Source organism: Apteryx rowi, unplaced genomic scaffold (genome assembly GCF_003343035.1).
Source record: "Apteryx rowi isolate R43461 unplaced genomic scaffold, aptRow1 scaffold_1411, whole genome shotgun sequence".
In the NCBI taxonomy this organism is placed as follows: Eukaryota; Metazoa; Chordata; class Aves; order Apterygiformes; family Apterygidae; genus Apteryx; species Apteryx rowi.
The window spans coordinates 24-22,012 of record NW_020447655.1 but is presented as its reverse complement, the minus strand read 5'-3'; the positions used below and the strand labels follow the sequence as shown (position 1 = coordinate 22,012).

Genomic DNA, 21,989 nt, shown 5'->3' with positions numbered 1-21,989 from the left:
AGCTAGTTCCAAAATAATTAGCTGTTCTTTAGTTTAAATACACATTTGGCCATAATGTGTTCTAGACGACCCTGCCTGAGCAGGGGGGTTGGACTAGATGATCTCCAGAGGTCCCTTCCAACCTCAACCCTTCTGTGATTCTGTATACACTGTGTAATTTTTAATTATTTAATTAGTAATCCTGTTACAGATAAAATCCAAGGATTGTAAGATGAATGCCTATCGTAACTTTTTCTTGCTTCTTAAAAGGTAAGCATATTCACAAGTGTTAAATACCTGTTATAATTTGAAAACAAATCTTTAAATGTTTTAGTGTTAATTAAAAATAACCAAAAACCAAAAACCAATTCAACCCCAAACAGCTATCTTTTGTACTACAAAGAGATGCTGTTTTTCAGCAGCTGCTGGTACTTCCTTATGAAATAGTGTTTTAGGTGTACACGAGACAGCAGCTATCAACATTTCTTCCCCTTGTAGACAGAGATGAGATCAGTCTGACTCAGCTTCAAGCTGCAGGATGTGCGTTAGCTGTGTTCCAGAAGCCACGCGACTGTTCAAGAGTGGCTTGATCCTGAGCTGGTAAGTTCAGACCCTCAAGGCTTCCTAGAGTGGGCTCAGCACCACGGTAATCTGAATGTTTTAATGACTTGGGTATCAATGCTGTGTTAGCGCTGATCGTGCCTTCTGGATCAAAGTTGGTCTGTACCCAACACTTTCAGATGCATTTAGAGTCTACTTATAAACCACACCAAGTAATATTACCTGTGTATTAGCAACACAGAAACCAAATTTAAAGAAAAACAAAACAAAACACGACACAACACACAACTGCTAAGAACATTGACTCATTAGCTGGAATGACGCATTTCAAGATGCCTGCAATTGTGTCCTGCCCTTTCAAAGGTTCCCATTCTTGCTACAGAGATGGTTAATGAAGCAGGTGTTCAGCTGCTACCATCTCAAGAGACTGAAATTGTAAGAGACACTGGCATCAAAATTTTTTTTTTTCAAAATAAGCCCTCCCCCACTTCTGAGTCAGAATCTCAAGCTATTCTGGTGCAAATAAAACACAAAATATGTGAAAAATCTTACCCTAAATTTGTATTTTGTATTACGCCTCAGATTCTTCACTACGTAGGTAAGATCATCACCATCATATTTTGGCTTGAAACCATATCCCTGCAGAATTAAATATGATTACTTGAAACATTGTATTTATAGACCAGACTGTGTAACATCATTCTAACAAAAAAATTACTGTGCTTCAGACAGTAATTATTATGCCTCTCTGCAAAGTAATAAGTGTAACTTCATTTTGCAAAACCAAGATCTTTTACTTCCACCATGTGGGATGTTGTACATGGAAACAAAGTATAAAAATAGTGAAAAAAAATCAGAACCAACAATTTTCATGCAATTCCAATTCAGAAGAGGAGAAAAGAAAAGTGAAAGAAAAACGTATCTATTGCCAACAGAAATGATACTAAACACTTTCAATGAGTAAAACTGTAACAGGACTTGCTTTAAAATGAATGAAGGTGGATAGATTGAAATGACATCTAAAGGGACCACACTTCATGTTGCAAGGACTTTGTTCCAGCTCTTAGAAGTCTTAATTTTTACACACAAATTCAGTCATGTTCACAGAGTTAAAAGTAGTCTAAAAGCCTTTGCAGGATTAGGGTTTAATAAGACTAATAAAGATTATTATCATAATAAATGATAAAGCTAAGTGGCTTGGTCACAGCAGACAAGTCATTGGGTTTTTTTTTGAAAATTCAGTTTCTCCCAAGCCAGCAAAGATGACCAAATAACACGTAATATAATAGTTTACCTTCGGCAAGATAAGAAATCAAATAAAGAACTTTCTGACCATTTCATTTAAACATATTTAACTTTATGAAATTTCACTAATACACCTTAGAACATTCCTTGTAGAAGACCCCAGCAGAAGTAATCACTGTTACACTGAAGTGCAACAGTACATCATTACAGTCTCTTTTCTTATTGAGAATAAGTATTCTACACTTACTGAGTTCTCATCCTCCATCTCTAATATATATGAGATTCCTTCATCTGATGGTGTTCCTGAGGGTTTAGTCCACTGTAGAGATAACCAAGTAACTCCAGCATTAATCAGCAAAGGACTTGCTGGTGTGGTTGGGGCAGTGCCTGAGGTATGATACAGGACTTCTTCACTAAAACCGCTGTTTAAAACAAACAGTATGTAAACTAACTAGACACAATAATTAATACTTAGAATAACATAATTCTTATTAAACACAGCTATAACAACTTCTTGGATATGCGCACAACTGGAAATTGCAAGCTGGTACATGCAAATGACTTATCAACTTGCCCATGAGTGTGTCAGTAACAAAATGTTTGAACAAAATTCGTGTGTTCATATTTGAAAGACTTTTGTGTACCATGCTATTTTGATATGTTTTGATAATCAAAATATTTTGCTTTTTTAATATTAAGTCATTATTCTAAAACTTGCACAATGATGTACGAATACCACAGTGTCCTTCTATTCAAAATGAAAACACAAAAAGATAAAAGTCTTGGGGGAAAGACCCCAAAATACATTCTGCTTCCCAGGCAGCAACCTATGCAAACTGCTACATGCTTCATACTGTGCAGTACTAGTTCCTCTAGTGATTCAGAAAACAGTAGTCTAATAGTCTCATGAAACGTTACATTACTTGAAGAGTTGCCAGTATCAAAGTCTTACTTTACAACGAATGAAAGTACAGTGTACACCAGTGAACCTTCTCACAAAATGATGTTAACCTTATTTGATGACTCTTAGAGAGCCTTACTTGAGGAGAGAATGGAAACAAGGTACAGAAAGGAAAAGCTACTGTGAAAGAGAGGGATGTAAAGCAGGACTACCCTTGCACAGATGGCCTGACAGACATCCAGCTAGACTCTGAACAACTGTTCTCAGCTGACATCAGTTGTAAATTTGCTGCTTCTCTATCAGATCTGAAGAAAGGCTTGTATGTTTGAGAGCTTTTCTGACATTTTTTTAATACATGAAACTAGTCTCATTAAGATACAACTTCGGTCTAAAAGCTATGCTCACTTAAGTGAGTATCGGGGAGCCCTGAAAATAAAATTCTTTGTATGGCTTGAACAACAGAATCAGCTAAATACCCTGTATACCAAAACTTGACTTTCCTGAACAATCTCAGCAGGAAGCTACCTTGACAAAACAGACATGCAGACTACGCAGACATGCAGACTGTGAAATGGACTGTGAGGCAGGAAACAGAAAAGCCAATGTAAAGCAAGAGGAAACTTTTTAATTTTGGGGAAATAGTATTTTTTCTTGAAAAAGTAACAAGCAAGAAAATCTCTGAAATGAAGATGTAATCCATGCATGATATATACTAAAAAAAACCCCAAAACAACATTACGTAGGCAGGCTAAGAAAGCCTAACGAGAGGCTAGACAAACGCTAAGCCCATCTCCATTCACAACAAACCACTGAGGCAGTTACCTCAGAAACAGATCTAAAAAAAAATCATATTAAGAAAACTAACTAAACAATGTGGAGTCTTCATTTTTTTACTTGTTTGAACTGCTCCAAAATACACTGAAATCAGCTAAAAGAGTTCCAGTGATTCCCACAGTGGAATGGCTCTTAAACAATTCACTTAAAAGTACAATAATACTATCTATCTTTAAATAGATTTTATTATCCAATTGTTTAGGCACTGTTTCATGCGTGTTTAGAATTAAGTTTAAAAACATGAGTAACTTACAAAGACAAATATCTATTTTTGTTGATAACATCATTTAGACAAAATCCTGTCTCCAGAAGCCTAAGGTTCTCAACATTCTTCATATGAAATAAACTGCCACTCTATCTTAATAAATATTATTTGAAGAGATCTCTTAATTAAATAATACTGTAAAGACAATAAAGTGCATCTGCATAGGGCTATGAAATATTGATTTATAAATCTATTCGGCATGATTAGTTTAAAAAAAAGGTACTTAACTGATCAGTGCCTTCCACTAGCTTACACTGCAGAAACGTGTAGTGTGCAGATATTCCTAGAGGGTACATTTACACTCAGAAATAAATGGGGAACAGGAAGAGGACTTGAGCATTGGACCCTGCTTAACTCTCAGCTCACCGTATTTTTTGAATGCTTCCAACTAACTGTCATCAGGACAAAATCCAGGAGCAAGTCAGTGAATAGTTAATTCCAGAAACATCTTCCAAAAGGCAGTACTGTAAGAATGACCGTGCTGGAGCACACCAAAAGTCAATCTAGCCCACTACAGGGTCTCGTGACAGCATCCCAAAGCAGGTGACTAAGGAAAGACATAAGAACAGGGAATATGTATAATACTGCTTTCCCTGAGTGCTTTCCAAAGCCTTCCAACGTGCATCTCAAAGACCTCCTGAGCCAGTTGCTTTTTCCATGTACTTAACAGTCTGCAAAAGATTTCTTTTGCCGAGCATGAATTATCCTGCCCCAGGTCTGGCACCCTGTCCTTTACACAGTCTTTCAACACTGTTCAAGCAGGTATTGCTCCCTCAAACATCTCCTTGTGAATCTCCTTATCAGCCAGCCTTATCCCTTCATCTGAAACCTAGGAACCACTCCCAAGAACTGATGCCTCCAGTAATGTGGGTATAGGCAGAAAAAACAATGTTTTTTTCAAGTTCTCACATCCTCTATTGAAGCCCGAAGTCATTCATTCAAAAATTCAAAGTGCAGTTTGTGCTTTATAACTCCTGAAAAGTAACTATTAAAATAAGAACCACATATCCTAAACATTTATAATAAGCTCTAGAAGTTCAAGAGGATTTTGTAGTGTCATATTCTGCCCATTTCCCGGGTTAACATGGCACTGAAATACCCTAGCTAATTGGAGAAATCCAGGTAACAGGTAAAATGAATATGACAAAGAACATAATGTAGATGTACCTGCAGGAGGCAGTGTGCTTTTCACCAGATTTACTTGCGGCTCCAGCAGAATTACTGACACATCTTTATACTGTCATCACTACAGCTCTGAATTTAAGGAGGGCTGATAAGCCCTGGAAAATTGCTACAGGAGCTCAAGGAACTGTCTTAGGTCTGGCAACATGTCAGAGCAAGTATGCTTCACTCAAACCCAGAGCAGCAGAGAGCACGGTAAGAGGTCCCCTTCTGGTCTGCACAGCATCAGCACAAATACGGCAGGGTTTGACAAACCATTCAGTTCTGGTCCTTCAGCTTGGCTACTTATCTTTGTACCATGATCCCCAGCGTTTTAGCAGGAGTGCTTATTACACCAGACACAAAAGCCACAATTGCAATGAATCTGTGAGTCTGTGCAACATGGAGCTTTGCCAAAAATGCCACTACTAGTAAGAGGGAGCAGGGAGTGAGAGGGAGCAGGCGCAGCCTAGCAGCTTCTGTGAAGTCAGTGCGAGTCTGCAAAGACTGAAGCTAAAAGCTAGCAGGGCCCAAGCTGATTCCATGTGAGAGCAGCCAGGCTGTCTGTGCCATGCTCTCCATGCTAGGGGCACGGCGTACAAATGTTGGAGCAGGTTGCTAAGGGAATGAGGCCAAGTCTGGCAAAAGTGGCTGTATTATTTGCAGACTAAGCTGCTCCTAAGGGGGGCTGAGATTTGTAGTATGTATGTGGTAAGTATGTACGTATGTAGTAGCTGCAGTACGTGGCTGTACCATGCTGGATAACAAGTGGGTCTGCATTCACGGCACAGGTAATCTGCAAACTAGATAATCCAATCACATACTGTAAATTAACTATATAGATCCTATTTGGACAAAAGTCATGTTTCTTTGAATGCCAACACATGCTTTTCCTAAACAAGTACACACGTGCACATATGCATTACATGTTTATGTATATAGTAGTAGTATTTACCTCATCCCCATGTCATTTTTGGCTGCTAGCCTAAAGGTGTACCCCATTGCTGGTGATAGTTTAGTAATCCTATACTGCTTCTGTTGGCCGTAATAACACTGCGAAAACTCTCCATTTCCTCTTCCCTAAAAAAAAAAAAAAAAAAAAAGGAATAAATTAATCACTTTATTAAACTAATGAGTCTATCAATTAAACCAACAAAAACTTCAGGTCAACTAATTTTTTGAAGTGTAACATAATTCAAGAATGCCCCAAATGGAGGGGGGGAGATTTATATAATACCAAATAGGTAGTATATAAAATTTTGTATATACATTGAATTAGTTTTTTTTTTTTTCTCCTCCATTCCCCAGCTCCACAGGGTTGGAAGGAAAAAGCTGCACAGACAGCTTCTACAGCTCTGCCAGCTCCCTCTCAGGTTAGTTGTCCAGGTAGGGATCCGAAGATGTCTGTGGAGACATAGCTGACTCATCCTTTCAGGACAAAAGGAAGGGTGTCTCCACAGTCAGCTCTAGAGGGAAGTATTTGACCACCGGTGAAAAAATACTCTATTAAAAGTGACAGATTCCTGTAATTAAAAAATACCTGTTAAGTTATATACTCTAAGAAAAAAATAGGGAAATAACTGTTTTCATAATCTCTTCAGGAATTCACTATTTGTCACATGTCTCTGGACAGAAGTCCTATTTTTCATACAACTTGATGTGTACAGTCACATATAGCTACTTTTAAAAACTATAAAGTGAAAAATGTAATAGAATAACTTGCTTACTTCATCCCATTCTAAAAGGTAACTGTGGATTTTAGAACCATTGTCACAAGATGCCTGCAAATGAAAGAAAGAAAATTAGAACTGTAACTGGATATAAGATCACTTAAAGGAAAAATGCATATATTGGTCATTTAATCAAATCATGACAAGTCCAGTGGAGAGCAAATGATGAGCTCCTCATATGACCGTTTCATTTGCTAAAGCAGTCCTAGTTTGGTCTCCATTCAATGGATGCTTGTATCAATTTTTTTTTTGTTTTTTTAATTCAGACTTGGAGAAAGTGTTCTGGCAGCAGTGTAAAATACTGTTCTACAGAAATTTTCTGAGCAGCTAGACTGCAGGTCTGCTCAAATCTCAGCCTTTCCAGATGATGCCATTTGTGTTCCATAAATAAGCTTATGTTCAAAAACAGAGAAAGAAATTAGTTCAACAGCACAGAAATTAATTATCCAAGTTGCAGGAGACAGGAACTCAGATCAGTCTCTTCTGTTCCACCTAAGTAACTTTATCTACAAAGGCTCTTGGCTTTTATGTGAATCCTTTTCTTTTTGATAAAGTCCGCATTTAGCCCAGAGAACCTTTCTGATAAAAGTATGTCTGAAACTAGTATGTTTGATGAAAAGTTTCGGTTTCAATGAACTGGCATTTTACTGACAAAACAAATCTGGAAAAAAAAAACAAATCAAAGAGCTTTAAACATTTATTTTAAAGTTTTTTTAAACAATTCTTACTTTCCACTGCAGAGTAAGAGAATTTTTGGTCCGATTAGTTATCCTAGGAAGATTTGGAGTATCAGGTTCACAACTCATTGTGGTAAAACTCTCTGCTTCTGAAGGACTCCCCTTTATGCAGTTGCTTTCTGCTTGGACTCTAAAGTGGAAAAGAGCCAGTAACATTTGCTTCAAAATCTGAACATACGATTTCCAAAGAAGACTATTTTGAGTATTCAGAATTAAGTTATTGCCTTGCTAACTCATTCTTAAAATGTTACTGCTATAAACAACAGGTGAAAGCATTTTGGTCAACAGAAATAATGCACAGGAAAAAAATCCTTTACTTTGGATATACATATATACTGTCATTACCATCAGTCAGCTTTATTCTCATTAATATATTTGAAATATGTATAATACTTGTACTTTGGTTGGGAAATAATGGTAATATATTGCAGAGTCATTATCAGCTGTAGACGTTAGTTGATATTCTGAATAATTCTTCTTCTGAAAGTGCTTTCTTGAGATGAGCAAGAGGAGGTATTGTCAGAATATCTTTGACGTTCCTCCAGGAGGTTGCTGAGTCTATGTTCACCCTGTATTTTCCTTTAGTAAGGCTATGCACTAGGTCTTCATGTACATCAGAAGACTGATTTCTTGTCTCTCTCTCCGCAAAGAGAAATTGTTTATTTTTCTAATTACTTTCCTCCAAAATTAAATATGGGATTATTTTCTGGCTTTTCTTCCCTGGCCGTATAGCTATGCCATGTCTCTTTCTTGGGTGAACACACAATGTTACTTTCTTCTGGGTATCTCACACTTGGTAGGCTCATTTCTGATTCCCCTGTTCCTTTTGAAAATCATCTTTTCTCCAATCACTGGTATAAGACCTGTGCCATCTGCTTATAAAAATGCTAAAGTTTTTATGTTTTCATGTTGCCTGAACAGCAAGTCATAGGAAACATGGCTTTGTAAAGTTCAAGAACAGGGAAAGCATGACAAGCATGACAAACAGTTGAGGAGTTGAATAATGTTGCATGAAGTTGTTTGTCATTGCATGCAATAGCAAATATATAATTCATCAGTTATCTTTATATCTTAGCCTTTCTGGTCTTCACTGACTTCAGGCAATGTTCAGACTGGCAGGATTCTGTTTAACTCCTAGTTTAGGAAGAGTTAGATGGATAAGCCTCAAAGAGCAATTCTGTCATCTATTCTCATGTGTACTCTATAATGACAAGGAATAAGAAAGAAAGAACCTGAACGTAAACTGGTAAAAGGGGATTTATATAGGAAAAGGAAGTTCTAGGCTCTGCCCCTGTGCTCCGTACATTTTCAATTTAAATGTCATTGGGTAAAATGAATAAACACTACTAAGAACAGAGATGAAATCACAGAGAAACACCTGCATATCAAAGAGCTTCAAAGTCAAGCTCCCATTCCTTTCTTCTCCTGAGCCCACGCTGGGCCATATAATGGCCCAGCTTTAATGAGAGGGGGGCGATAAAGAACAGCCCAACCCTGTTTTGCTTCCAGTTTGGCAATCAGGACAATAACCTGAAAACGGCATTAGAAGATGCAGACTCCCTCACACTGATGGCCAGGAACCTAGCTCTCCCCCTTTGAGCAAATATTTTTTGAGCAAAACCACTCCCAACAAGACCATTATGCAAAGGGAAAAGATTTTCTCTCTAATCCCTACTGCTGATGTTCTAAACTTCCTGTGTAAAGAGGCACTTACTATACATTTCATACTTAGGTCCTTACTCAGAAACATTTCTGTTCCCTTTGCTTTCTCTACCAGCTGCCTCTAAATGGCTCAAGAGAGGCAAATCCTTCATATGCTGCACTTTCAGTTACTTCTCAGAAGATGCTCTCCACTTGCAATTATTTCTTGAAAATACATTTAGGGAAGCCCTAATTTCTGCATTTGCAATTTTATTTTTTTATAATCTGGTATATCCGTATTATTATTATTATTACTATTAAATCAGGAAGTAAGGCAACTCTCCAATATGCAAAAAAGGAAGGAGGAAGAACACCTAACTACATCTTTTCCATTAACAACCCCATGCTAATTCTTCAGTAGGACATAAAGGTGCAGCAGATTCTACCAGAACTGTCGGATTAAATTGAGCTGGGGAATATTCAATAATGTGTATGGGGACGCAGTCTACTGGAGCAAAGTGAAAGCAGCACAAAGTGTTCTTTAAGTGGCCAGTAGTGAAAACATTCTTGTGCAAGGTACGCATCTGTGCCATCTCTGCATTTTCCTCAAGGGGAAAAAAATACAAGTATCACTGTGTTGGCATGACAAAAGATGTAAAGAGCATGGACAGTTGGATGAAGGAGCAACAATATTCTCTTACGTCTTCCAGACTGGACTGAGTGGACAACTAAGCCAAAATGTTTGGCTTGAGAACAGCAGTATCTCAACTAATTACCACAGTGACTCAAAGGAAGATGAGATGTGATAAAGAATCTCTGAAGGCTTATGAAATGAAATACACAGATACAATGACATTTTTAAACATTACCATTGAATTTTATGGATAAAAAGGAGGGTACTCACTTTACATGGTAATCAGTTGCTGGCCTGAGATCATTTACAGTAACTCTGTTTTCTTCTCCGCTGGAAAGAGGTATGATTTGGTTTAAGAGACTGTTTCAGAATCTCAGACATTTTTAAAAAAGATACATCACCCATCTAACCCACTCACGTAACACCGCAGGACTACACCCGTAAGAAATATATTTGCTAACACTTTGTTTCTGCTGCTAAATATGGCAAAATAAAGATGGATTTATGTTCGAATTTTAGGTTTTTTTTGTTTTTAGAATGATCATTTTCCTCTTTACTACGTAACACCAGCTGCATGTGCTAGAGTACGTCCCTGTGTATGCATGTATGTTATTACATTAAAAATACAATGAACTGCCAGGCCCTTTAGAAACACTGATATTTATAACAACTCTCCAAGCATCTGAAAACTGTAAATGAGTGCATATAGCTACTTCTGATAGCCTAGAAAACAGAAAAGACACCAAAGTGACATATATTCATCTGCTTTCACTGAGAACAGCTTACGTCAGAAGTATACTCCTTTCTTTCCCTCTAGCTTCTAGGACAGGGATATCCAACCTCTGATTCATGAACTTCTCCGAAGAAATCCATGCAAGGTGATTAAGATAAACTAGTTAAATACAAAAGTTTTATATAATTATAAAGAGCTGAACAGCCTTAGTAGTAAATTTTACAGGCAAATTTCAAATTCAAAGTTGGAGAGTTTTGCATGTTTTGCTGCTGCTAGAGTTGTGTTCTGTGGGAATCTTTTTACTTTATTTCATGTCATAAAGACTGCCTCATGCCAAGAGAATTCCCGGGGAAAGAAGGGATGGCCCTACTGGGAGTAGAGGTATATGCCAAAGTAAGTAACTACAAATACAATTTGTACTTCTCACTGTTTGTATATCTCACTATTTGAGAACCCATAGCCTCTACTGTAGTTGGCTGAAATACAGCTAAGAGATGCTGGAAGCATGCTTTAATATCAAAGAATAAAGTCTTTAAATTCTAATCATTGGTAGACACTTCAGCAATAAAACAGCCACTTTTACTGAAAAAAGTAGTCTGCTTCAAAAGTGAAGTTACACAAAACTGCTAATTATTTCAATCTGCAGACAACAGGCAGACTTTTAATGAGGTTTTAACGCACATAATTCAATGCAATAGCAATTAAATAAAGATAATGAACACCTACCTATATACGGTTTTGTATTTTCCATCTTTTCCGGTGTTTGAAATCATGACTTCATAAGTATAAACCTCTCGTATATTATTCTTGTCAGTGTCTTCTCCGATATCGCTAGATGGAGGGGACCAGGCAAGCAGTGCTGTTCTTGCCTGAATGTCCGATACCTGTAGAAACACAACTCTTGAGAGTTCTGCCATTTAAATGCTACTGTATTTAAGTGCTGCTTTGCTATGTAGGACAAAATAAGAGAGAGGAAAATCATATACTATTAGCATATCAGAGTATGTATACTGATATGATAGTTACTAATTCATTTTTACAGATGAAACCAGGCTGGAAATACCAGAAATGTCATTTGAAAACTGCTATCCTAAGGCGTAGCCTGCAAAGAAAACTTTTAAGAAAGGAATGCCACCTAGTGGTTAAACACAAAGGAACAGTTTCATTCATGAAGCACAGAGGATGGTGAGCATATATTGTGAAATCAGTCATTTCATTAAACGGCAATGTTTCAGGCATTTTTTGAAGTGACCAGCATTATGATTTTTTAAAATACCTTTTCATTGATTCATTAGGTTTTCATATGAAGTATGTAAGAGCTCAGGAAAGTCTCCAAAATGACTGGCACTACTGTAACAGACACATAAAGAAATTGCTTTGGGCACTTAATGATGACTGTGAAAAGCAGACTCTTCCATTAGATTAGAATCTATTTGGTAATTACCCCAGTACACTTTTGTTAATGGGCGTATTAACCTGGTGACTACCTGAGAGACTATTCCAATTTCTGTTAGTGGAAGAACATATTCTGAACTCAGGTGCTTGCAATGAATCATGCTCAGAAAGTGCATATGCCTATGGGCAACATACCAACGAACTCCTGCGTTGGTGCCTGCACAGCCCGCCCTTCGCGGAAAGGTCTGGACTGGACAACAACGGCTAGTGTGAGAGAAATAGGAGCATAAACAGTGTGTGTGAATGCAACCCCCCAAACTGTCTGAGAAGCACATGCTCCAGACTGGTCACGCTACAAGTGGGGATCATCGGGTGGATTAAACAGTAACCAGGGAATTACAAAGAGACTTCTGAGACAAAGAAGAGATCAGCTCCAGAAGTATAGAAGTAGTATGCAAACCTGCAGCAGGGCCAAGGGACACTGGAGTGGAACAGAGCGACAACCAAAACCTGGCCTGACAACGTGAGAAGTGCCCCCGCTGGCGGCACGACTGCCATCTTCCCACTTGGCTGCTATGAACAGCCACTCTCCAACCAGTGTGGTGGCAGTGCAGGGTGCAACAGGTGGGCACGCGCGGCTTAGGTGTGCGCATGCGACCTGGTGGGGGCTTTCTCTTGGGCCTGGGGAGTTGCCGACTGTAGGGAGCACCAGAGTTATGCACACAGTGACAGCACCCACATCTCCCACCGGAGATGTGCCATCAGGAGCACCCAACACCCAGAAGAGCGGCTGTTGCTTGAAACCCACAGGCCCTCTGCATGCGTGTGTGTTTTGCAGGGGGAAATGCCGGTAACTTTGCACGTGCGTGCATGTGATGCAAACTTCTTAGGATTAGTTATAGAAGGATACTTAGAAATTTATGGGTGTTTACTAATATTTTGCATGGGTCTAGTATTGTGGTTTATGTGGTATACCTACCTATCTTCAATCATTTCATAAGCGAATTGAAAACCCTGGCCATTATATGAAATGCCTGGTTTCACAGTTCTGAAGTTCTGACTAGCAAAATTGAACCTAGAGTACTAGTGGAAATCTGTTATATACCAACAAGAGTCTACGGAGAACAGAATCAAATGTTCCTTAAGTCTCTAACTGAAAGAAAAATGATATCCTGAATTAATTCTACTTGGGCAATGTTTGTTGGTCAGCTCACATAAACCAGAACTTCTGTAGTGCTTCTGAAATAATAAATGACAACTGTTAACACAGTAACTACAAAACAATGAAATGGTATTATGTACTGAGCTAAAAATCAGTGAGTATGTAGGTTGTTCTGGTTGTTTTACTCTGTGTAAACAGAGCGTGTCACTAATCAGTATTATGAAGATCTGAAGCTTTGTTGGAGCCAGTCTGCCAAAGCTTAAAACCAACAGTCAAGAACAGAATATGTGACAGAAATAAAAAGTGTTGCAAATTAAGGCTATCCTAATGGTACATAAAAAGCTGTAGTGTATAAAACCTATATAAATTCTATATACGTATGCACATATGCATATGTATATGTGGGGGAAAAGGGAAGTAAATGTTAGTGACTAAGTTACCCTTTCTTAAAACAGAATTTACAAGCAAACTTAGAAGATTCAGTGAAATGAAAACACCTAACAGATTTAAAGACAATAAAAGATATTTTAAAATCTATCAGGAAAGCATCAAGTCAGATATTGCTCCACTACTTTTGGGTAAAAAAGCCAAAACTAAAAAGTAATGTAGGAAAGAAAGCATCACTTAATAGCCATTTCCATCCTATACTTGCAATGAGGCAGAAATTCATATCCATTTTATGACACTGTAGTTGGACTAGAAAATTTACAACCTGCAGCAAAGTCTTTGAGCTCAATAGATGGTGCCCAATGAAAATGAATGGTCTGCAATAAAACAGGTGGTTAGACTAGATTACTGGTTTCCCTTTGATGATGTATATTCACATTAAACCAAGAAATGGCATGCAGCCAAGCCTAAACTAACAAGCACTGTTGAAGAGCACTGGGGAGTGAACCACTTAGAGAACGAGCATAAGAGGCACGTGTGTACCTTAAAGCCTGGGAGAATGTGCTCAGGGGTGGAAAAACAGAGCAAGAGGTACAATACTCCACGCTTTGGCAGGGATAAATGTTGGAAATAATTTCCAGCCCTGTCCCTTATACACCTGAATCCTGCTACAACTGCTACCATCTCCTTTTCTGCACCCCCAGGGAATGGGGTTGGCTGAGTGCGGGGTCCCTGGAAATACAGCTTGTGAGGAGTCAGTAATTGGACAAAAGGAAGAGAGGCCGTAGGAGCGGGACAGAGTAAAGGTTAGCAGCTACTGGACCAGACAATATATACATTCTTCCGTGCTTATACTCTAAATGATGCTACACTAGTTTTTAAGTTCTGGAGCTTTTTAATATATTCATATAGGTGTTTGAATAGAATATTTCCAATCACTCGTAGCTGCCAAGAAATCACAGCTGCAAATACTGACAAGAGAGAATCCAAAAATATAACTTAAGTCCTTTTTGACTCTTGTTTATAAAACACTTGATACTACTTTTCAGATTCAGCTTTCAACTCCTCAGATAATGATTCATAAAGACAAGTCTAGTTCCAGTTTATATCCTTTACTGTTCCTCACAAGATTATTAAGGGACAGAAACAAAGTAATAAAAGATTAGCATGGGTAAAATTAAGATTTCCTGTAAAGTCTTAACTTTTCCCTGTTGTGTATATGCATTATGGTAGTTTCAGATTCCATCAGCACATACTATTTTAATACAAACCTCCAGCTTCACAGTGTTCACTAGGTAAGAAATTATTCAGTATTTTCATTTATCTTTGTTGTTAAATACAGGCCCCAATACCTTACTTTTTGAACACTACTCAGAACTCTAGTATGGAAACAGAATTTCAGAAGTTTCAGAAATTCCTATTAGTATAGCACCTAAGCACAAAACACTAACATGTTTTCAAAAATCTGTGTTATATGAGGCGGCAAAAAAGAATTTCCGAGGAACAAAGATTAAGATCAAAAGAATTCACTATTTTTAGGCGACTGATTTGAGGTACTTAGGACTTGCTTTTTCAGAGAACTTGTCATTACCTATTACCTTGTACGCTTATTCAAGCAGGTGCAATTTATTTTAGTTGCAGCTCTGAGCACTCTGTGCTCCTGCAAAGCAGATTACAATGCTCAAAGTCAGGCCCTAGCACTGAAGAAACTAAGTGGTGGGCATGTCTACACTAGCAGTCCAGCTGACAAAAGTGAATCTCTTCATCTATGCTTCCCGTACTTTGGGTCATACAAAGGAGCAGTTTCATCACGTGCAAACTGGACTACATTCAGAGGAAACTAAACCAAGACTGCTGCTCCAAAGCCAACAGCAGCACAAGGTGACCAGGGAGTGGGCTGCATCACGTTCCAAAGTCCTCCAGTGTGTACAGAACATGCATGAGTCACAAAACACAAGGTACTCCCAAGGGCTTTACACGCTATATAACTGACCCTCAAATTCTCTGCTTCTAGCAAATTCCCTTCTCCACCTATATTTTTCTGAGTCTCTAACTCCTCTTCCCATTAAATATCCAATCTTCTGCTCCATTTCTCTCTTTGCTTCTGCCTTTTCAGGTCCCCTTGTTTTTGCTTCCTTTTTTATTTGGTTAATGGATGTGACAGTTGGTACAGACTCTGCTCAAAGGCTGAGGATTCAACATGGTGCAACCTGCAGAATCACCCCATTTTTACATTTGGGTTGAGAGGGTTCAACATCTCTCTGGTAGAAGGATCAGTTGGTAGCAGTACCAGGAGTTTATCAACTTGACTACCACTGCCATATATGAAAGGACTGGCAATCCATACAGGGAAAAGTTTAAGAAAACGAAAGCTATTTTTGTAAAAACAAAACACTAACGGGAGTCTGGAGGCAGCAAGGTTGATGTGCCCCATACTATACAGAATTGAAGGAAAAACATGAACGAAAGCACCTCATGGCGCCTACCACCTAATTAGATATGCATGCCCTGCGCCTAGACATTGAGATACAGGACAGCCCAAGTTAGGTCCTAGCCTTAAAAAGTGCAATGGACATTGCATTGGACAATGAGTGTATGATCATCTGGTTGTATGACCACCACCGTGGCCAATATCCAATTTTCCCTGTGCTAGCACTCAAGTTCAGCCAGAGAATGGAGTGCTGATGACCCATCAAGAGAAACATCATGGCACAATCCCCAAATACAGTGCTTCAAGCAAAAACTTCATCAAAAACCAGAAGGAATATTTCTGATGAGAACTGCAGAGAAGGTGGGAAAGGAACACAAGCTCTTGGTTCATGTGTGGGAGGGTGAGGAAAAGGTTTCCTTGGAGAAACTGGGGGAGGGTTGCTTCTGATCCTGCAACGCCTAAGTAGGTACTACAGCCTCCCTTGCTCTTATCAGATCACACTCCCCCATGTTGCAACATCAACTAGTCTTCCATCCACCCACAGCCTTGACAGTCCTTTGCCTTTGCAAAGCAAAGTAAGAAGCAAGAAACGTTGCCAAGTGCTAGAAGTCTCACTTGCTGCCTGTTTTTTTGCTACTGTTTAGTCTGTAGCAGACCACTACTGCCTAGGCCTGTGAAGTTTTCTGCTGCCTGCAGAGAGCATTTACAGGCACACAGCAACATGCAATGAAGTTCAAGAAAGGACATAGTGGGGAGGGAAAACAGTGAAACTAGCCATGCTTGCCTAGAAGGCATGGATGGTTGAGTGTTATGGGTGGAAGGAAGTGAGGGGAAATAAGATGACAAGGAAGTGTTGGTATTCTATGACTTTTTTGTATGTCATTTGCAAGACAGTAGAAGATATCAAATTTTAATCACACTTCTCAGTATCATTCTGACCGCCCCAAGATGCTCAGGGTTGTCATTCTCCTTGGCAAGGAAGTCATTGATAGCATCCCAGACTTGGATAACATCCTGTATGCCCTGACCGCTGGCAGAGGACTGTGCATACATCTGCAAGAGAAACTGGTCCTCATACTTCCAGTCAAGACAGAAAGGATCATCCAAATTCTCACAGAGTCAAGAAAGCATAATAGGCACTCATGCTTTGAAGATCACCAGGAAGATCTATGTCCAGCATGTCCCACTGACACTGCACTATCTTGCAGTAAACTAACCTAGCAGTAAACTCACCCCATTCTGATGCAGCATGTGGCTAAATTAGGCACATGCTTCCTTGTTGTTAGCACAGAACCTCATCACCCAGAGACAAAAGGAGTCTAAAACAACTGTCCCCTTAGTTACGTAGCCCTGATCCATTTCCAAAGTAGGTCTCTTTTGTACTGTGAATGGCAGGGACCTACAGAAAAAACGGATGCTATCAGATACAGACTCTCCTATTTATTCCCACAACCACAATCACTTCTTTCTCTTCTCCAACTTTTTGAAGTCCTGGTGCTTATCATTTGTTCTTCATTCCAGTCTGAACTCCTCACTTACTCAATTGCAGTCTTCAGTCCTACATTACAATTCTGGTGTCCTTGCCCAATCAACCTTAATCTTTCTCAAGCTCTTTCAGTCTCTTGCTACTACTCCCTGGGTTGCCAACTGCTTATTGACAAGACCTTCAGAATCCCTTCACCCTTCTAGCCCCAGTCTGTTTGTAAGAATAATGAACAGAAAAGCCATTTGCTCTCCATCCTGTTCTTCCAGTACTTCACATCCACTGTTCTATCTGCTCCTGGTCTCATTTTCCCATCCTAGACTCCTCATCTATTTTAAGATCTCTGTGTCTTGACTGTCCTTCATATCTGGGTTCTTTGTCAGAGGTGTCTCCACTCCTCTCACTTCCCTCCTCCGGCACACTTTAATCTCCCTAAACTATCTTGCCAGTCCCAGTTTCTTCTCCAGAAATTCTTTTTATTGGTTCTCCACTGGCTCCAGTCTCTAAGGCCATCCTGTCCAATGTTACTGAACTTGATTGTCACAGCTACTGTCTTCACTCCAGCAATGGCTAGAACCAGCTTACTCCTCTCCATTTCTTCATCTCAGCTCCCTCAACTCCTTCTTACAGGCCTTTTGCCTCTCCTTACCCAATTCAGACAGCTTCCTCTTCCAAGCTGCTTAGCCACCCAAGACACGGGGCACTGAAGACATAATATCCCATTCTGATGCTAAGACACAGCAGGGATCCCCAAGTATTTAGAACTTCCTCTACAATTACAATCCCTGCTCAGTCCTTGCAGCACCAGGCTGTAAAATGATCTAGACAAGAATAATTAAGACTGGGACACTAAAACTGGGGTCAGGTTGTCTTGGAGATGAAGGGGGGAAAGCGTGTGGCTGATGAATGGCAATGTTACAAGCCCCATGACAATTCTATCTGACCCTTTTTCCTTCTTCCTTTTCTCCGTATGCTCTTCCTTCTGTTAAAAGTTTTCTTTATTAGCTATGTGAAGAACTAATCTGATTTGAGCCAAAGGGATAAGAAACTGTGGCTGTGGGCRTGGAGGAGTGATGAAGGGTGAAAAGCAGAGTGCCTGATTTTGGAGGGAGTAGCTGGCTGGCTGGACAAAGCCATGGCCAGCTCCTCATGAAGCTTCACTTGCATGGACTTTTTGTAGTTTACAGTAGGGAATATGGATTGTTTTCACTCAGGAGAACTAATGGACAGAGGACTTCACAAGGTGGCCAAGAAAATACTAACTATTAATTTTAGCTTCATAAATACTGATCGACTGAACATGACTTTTGCCATTTACATTTTGGTGACTGCAAATTAAGTGCATTTTCATTACTGCTGAGAATTAAAGATTCTTTAAACTTGGCACAGAGAAAAGGAAGTGTAACTGTATAAAATAGGAACAGATACTTTCGGATTTTATGGAAAGCCATGTCTACTTACCACTGGCTTGGCTATATTAGAAAGAAGTGCTTCAAGTGCTTTTGTTTCTTCATCCTTTTCTTAAAAAACAAAATCAAAGCGAACAAAAAGTACCCATGAATCATTATTCAGTGATCTTACATTGAAATAGTTTTTAAAGTTCAAAAAGTACAGCACACATGAAGTAAAGTACATATAAAATAGAACACCTTGCCAACTTGATTCATTTAGGGTGACATAAACCCAAAAAAGCTCCCAAAGAAGTTGCTCATATAAAACTATTTCTAAATCTGTTCTGTGATTTAATGAAATACATAAAGCATGGTTATCTTTTATTAATGTATTATGTTAAACTACTGCTCTGGACAACTTAATCTCTCAGCTGTCAGAAATATCTTCTATAGATTTCTCTTGGGATGCAGACTAACAATCAAGCTACAGCAGTTTAWATATGTTACTGCACATCAGCTGGAGCGCTACTGGTAACACTGCTGGCCTCTCAGTTGTAAGGTGGCAAACCTTAGCTTCACCTTCAGTTACATCTTAGGGAAAGAGATTTAAGGTGTTTTGCTTCAACTGAAGGTACACCTGAGGTGTTCAGAGTATTCAGGAGGCTTATAGAAAATATTTTATGCGCCTTCTCTTACACACCACTGTAATGATCAAATTATAGTATTAGGTAAGTGAACAGGCTACTCAGTTTTGTCAGCGCTGCCAGGTATTTTTTATTCACTTAAAGACCCATCTTAAAGTTAAAACAATAAATCCTGGAAAAATTCTTAAAAAGAAATCAAGTCAAATCTATTTACGACTTTATATTTTTAAGGGTTTTTTTTGCAGTTGAAATTGATTAAATGCACTTCCGATTTCTGTTTGTGGCCAAAATTCTATGTCACAGTACACTGTATTTCCTCCTTTTAAATCGAGTCTATCATTTTCCAAAGCCTCCTGAATTAAATAGATTTGAAGAGCAGGCTTGCTGAAGTTAGCTCACAGATGAACACCAGCTAACTGCAAGCAAACTGAAGCCAGGACAGATATTACTCTGAAACTACAGTGAGAAGTATTCATCCAAATCTGGAGCAACAGTTCAGTGAACATTCCTAGTTGCTGAACTTAGGTTGCATCTTAAAAGTGTCCCTTGCTACTAAGCTTTCACGTGGTATCATCTACAAATAAGTTTTTAACAGTTCTTGTAGGTGAACAGACTTCCTGGTCTTGGTTAGATGTACTTTCTTCATGTTCTTTTTGGGCTATAGCAATATATACAGGCAAAACCCATCATCTCACAGGAAGCTTCAACTAGTCGAGAACGTCACGGTTTGTTTCCCTCAGCATCAATAGTTACACCTCTCTATTCTGATTAAATTGCACTTGACTGACAACAAGCCTTTGATGCCGATTTCTGAATCTGAAGTGCTGTGCCAGTGGCTTGTAAATTGTGTAGTGACACAGTCTCAGATGTGACAATGACTGCATGACTAAGATTGAGTGAATTTGGTCAATTTATCAGATCATGAGCTTCTCTGGGAAATAAAAGTATTAATAAACACACTCCCTATAGTAGCGTTGTAGAAAACATGAAGTCACATTTGAAGCTTCAGTCCTTATTTTGAAGGGGTTCAACAGCAGAAGTTCAAAAGTCATTTAACATTCTACAAAGATGACCACATTAACAACTCCAGCCTTTGGGCACAATGAAACTTTCTTGTTAAGGGTACTGTATGTTTGTGTAAAAAATTGATTCTTCTTGAATCCTAAATTGACTGCAAGGAACATAAAAATCAGTGCAGTGCACCCCCTTTATCAAAGCTGCAAAACTAATGTAACAAACTCAGATTCACATCATCCCACTCATTAACCTGGTACAGCCCTGAAGAGTCTCATAGCTCCAACCTCCACACCAGCAATGATCACATGGGAACTTCTTATCCTCATTCATAGATCAGCATGGTTTTGTTACTCTGTAGGTTGTTGGTGTTTCTGCCTCTTTTCTCACTGGGGGTATATACTGCTTTATCCACTAATTCCTTTACCCATTCCTATCTTCATAACACGCGCCATGCTACTTTGAATTCTCAGTATATCACCCTATCTTTACTCTTCATTAGCCAAAAAAAACATTACACCAAACACTTCCTAAGGACCAGACTTTTTCTCCAAAGGCCTTTCAATAATGAATTGGTAGGGACAGGCATTATGTGCAACAACAATATCCCTTTTAAGAAATATTCCTCTTTAACAAATTGAATGTAGATCTCCTCTATCAGAGGCCCCGTTTCTTTCCATGTTTTCTGTACTATCAAGCAGACCATCAGTACTCAGAGATTCATCAAAGTGTGAGCACCGAATTAACTTTGGCCAAAGCCCAGATTTTTCTTTAAGCAGTGTTACAGAATATGACAAATACCATTTGTTCAAACCTACAGGGAGACCTGCAAGTCAGTAGTTTTGTTTTCTTAGGCCCATCCTTTGAATGTAAGGAGCAGGTCAGTTGTCCTTAACTACATTCTATGCAAATCAGTGCAGTTATGGGCTACCACCTAACTTCATGATTGTCAAAGTATTGTATTCTGTCTACAAAGATTATGCTCAGCCAGATACTGCACTTGCATGATACATGTATTATTTTTGTTAACACTTACCTTCTACTTCTGTTTCTGTCTGAGAATTGCTTTTTCCTTTACCCACAGATTTGCTCTTGGTAGAACCTGCACTTACACCAGCTGCATCCTGTCCTTTTGTAAGTCCATTATGTTCATTTGTAGGAGAAGGACATTTCTGAGGAGATGATGGAGGACTATTTAATTTATCCTTCTGAGTTCCATGTCGATCTTTTAATTTTTTTTGTAACCGCTCATATGTTTTACTAGACCTTTCATCTCTAAAGTTGGATCTTCCATGAGCAGGCAGAGTATCTAAATGAAAGTAAGGAAAGAAAAATACAAAAAAATCCATTAAGAACAGCATGCATTTACAAATCTATTTAAAGATACTATGTGAGTTCAGCATATGCTTTGTGCACTTTCAGTGTGTTACACTGAAATTAGACTTAGATTAGATTTCTTATTGTAAAACTGGAAATGTCACAGAATCACAGAATCGCTGAGGTTGGAAGGGACCTCTGGAGATCATCTAGTCCAACCCCCCTGCTCAAGCAGGGTCACCCAGAGCACATTGCACAAGATTGCATTCAGGCGCGTTTTGAATATCTCCAGAGAAGGAGACTCCACAACCTCTCTGGGCAACCTGTTCCAGTGCTCTGTCACC

At 39.0% G+C, this 21,989-nt stretch overlaps 1 protein-coding gene across 2 annotated transcripts in view; it reads right to left on the bottom strand.

The window, feature by feature from the left end:
* The window catches only part of FNDC3A (fibronectin type III domain containing 3A), a 43,456-nt gene extending 21,716 nt beyond the window's left edge, over positions 1-21,740 (bottom strand). Inside the window, exons 1-9 of one of the 2 annotated variants that reach the window (XR_003252206.1) lie at positions 21,365-21,740; positions 18,741-18,799; positions 11,148-11,305; positions 9,959-10,018; positions 7,405-7,543; positions 6,674-6,727; positions 5,902-6,026; positions 2,033-2,207; positions 1,093-1,179 (exon numbers count right to left, since the gene is read on the bottom strand). Coding sequence is in view for 1 of the 2 variants with exons in the window: in XM_026058015.1 (XP_025913800.1) it covers positions 1,093-1,179; positions 2,033-2,207; positions 5,902-6,026; positions 6,674-6,727; positions 7,405-7,543; positions 9,959-10,018; positions 11,148-11,305; positions 18,741-18,799; positions 21,365-21,689 (1,182 nt within the window). In the remaining variant the exon portion in view is untranslated. The remainder of the gene's footprint in view (positions 1-1,092; positions 1,180-2,032; positions 2,208-5,901; positions 6,027-6,673; positions 6,728-7,404; positions 7,544-9,958; positions 10,019-11,147; positions 11,306-18,740; positions 18,800-21,364) is intronic. The other variant, XM_026058015.1, reaches the window with a different exon arrangement.
* Between the last annotated feature and the right edge of the window lie 249 nt (positions 21,741-21,989).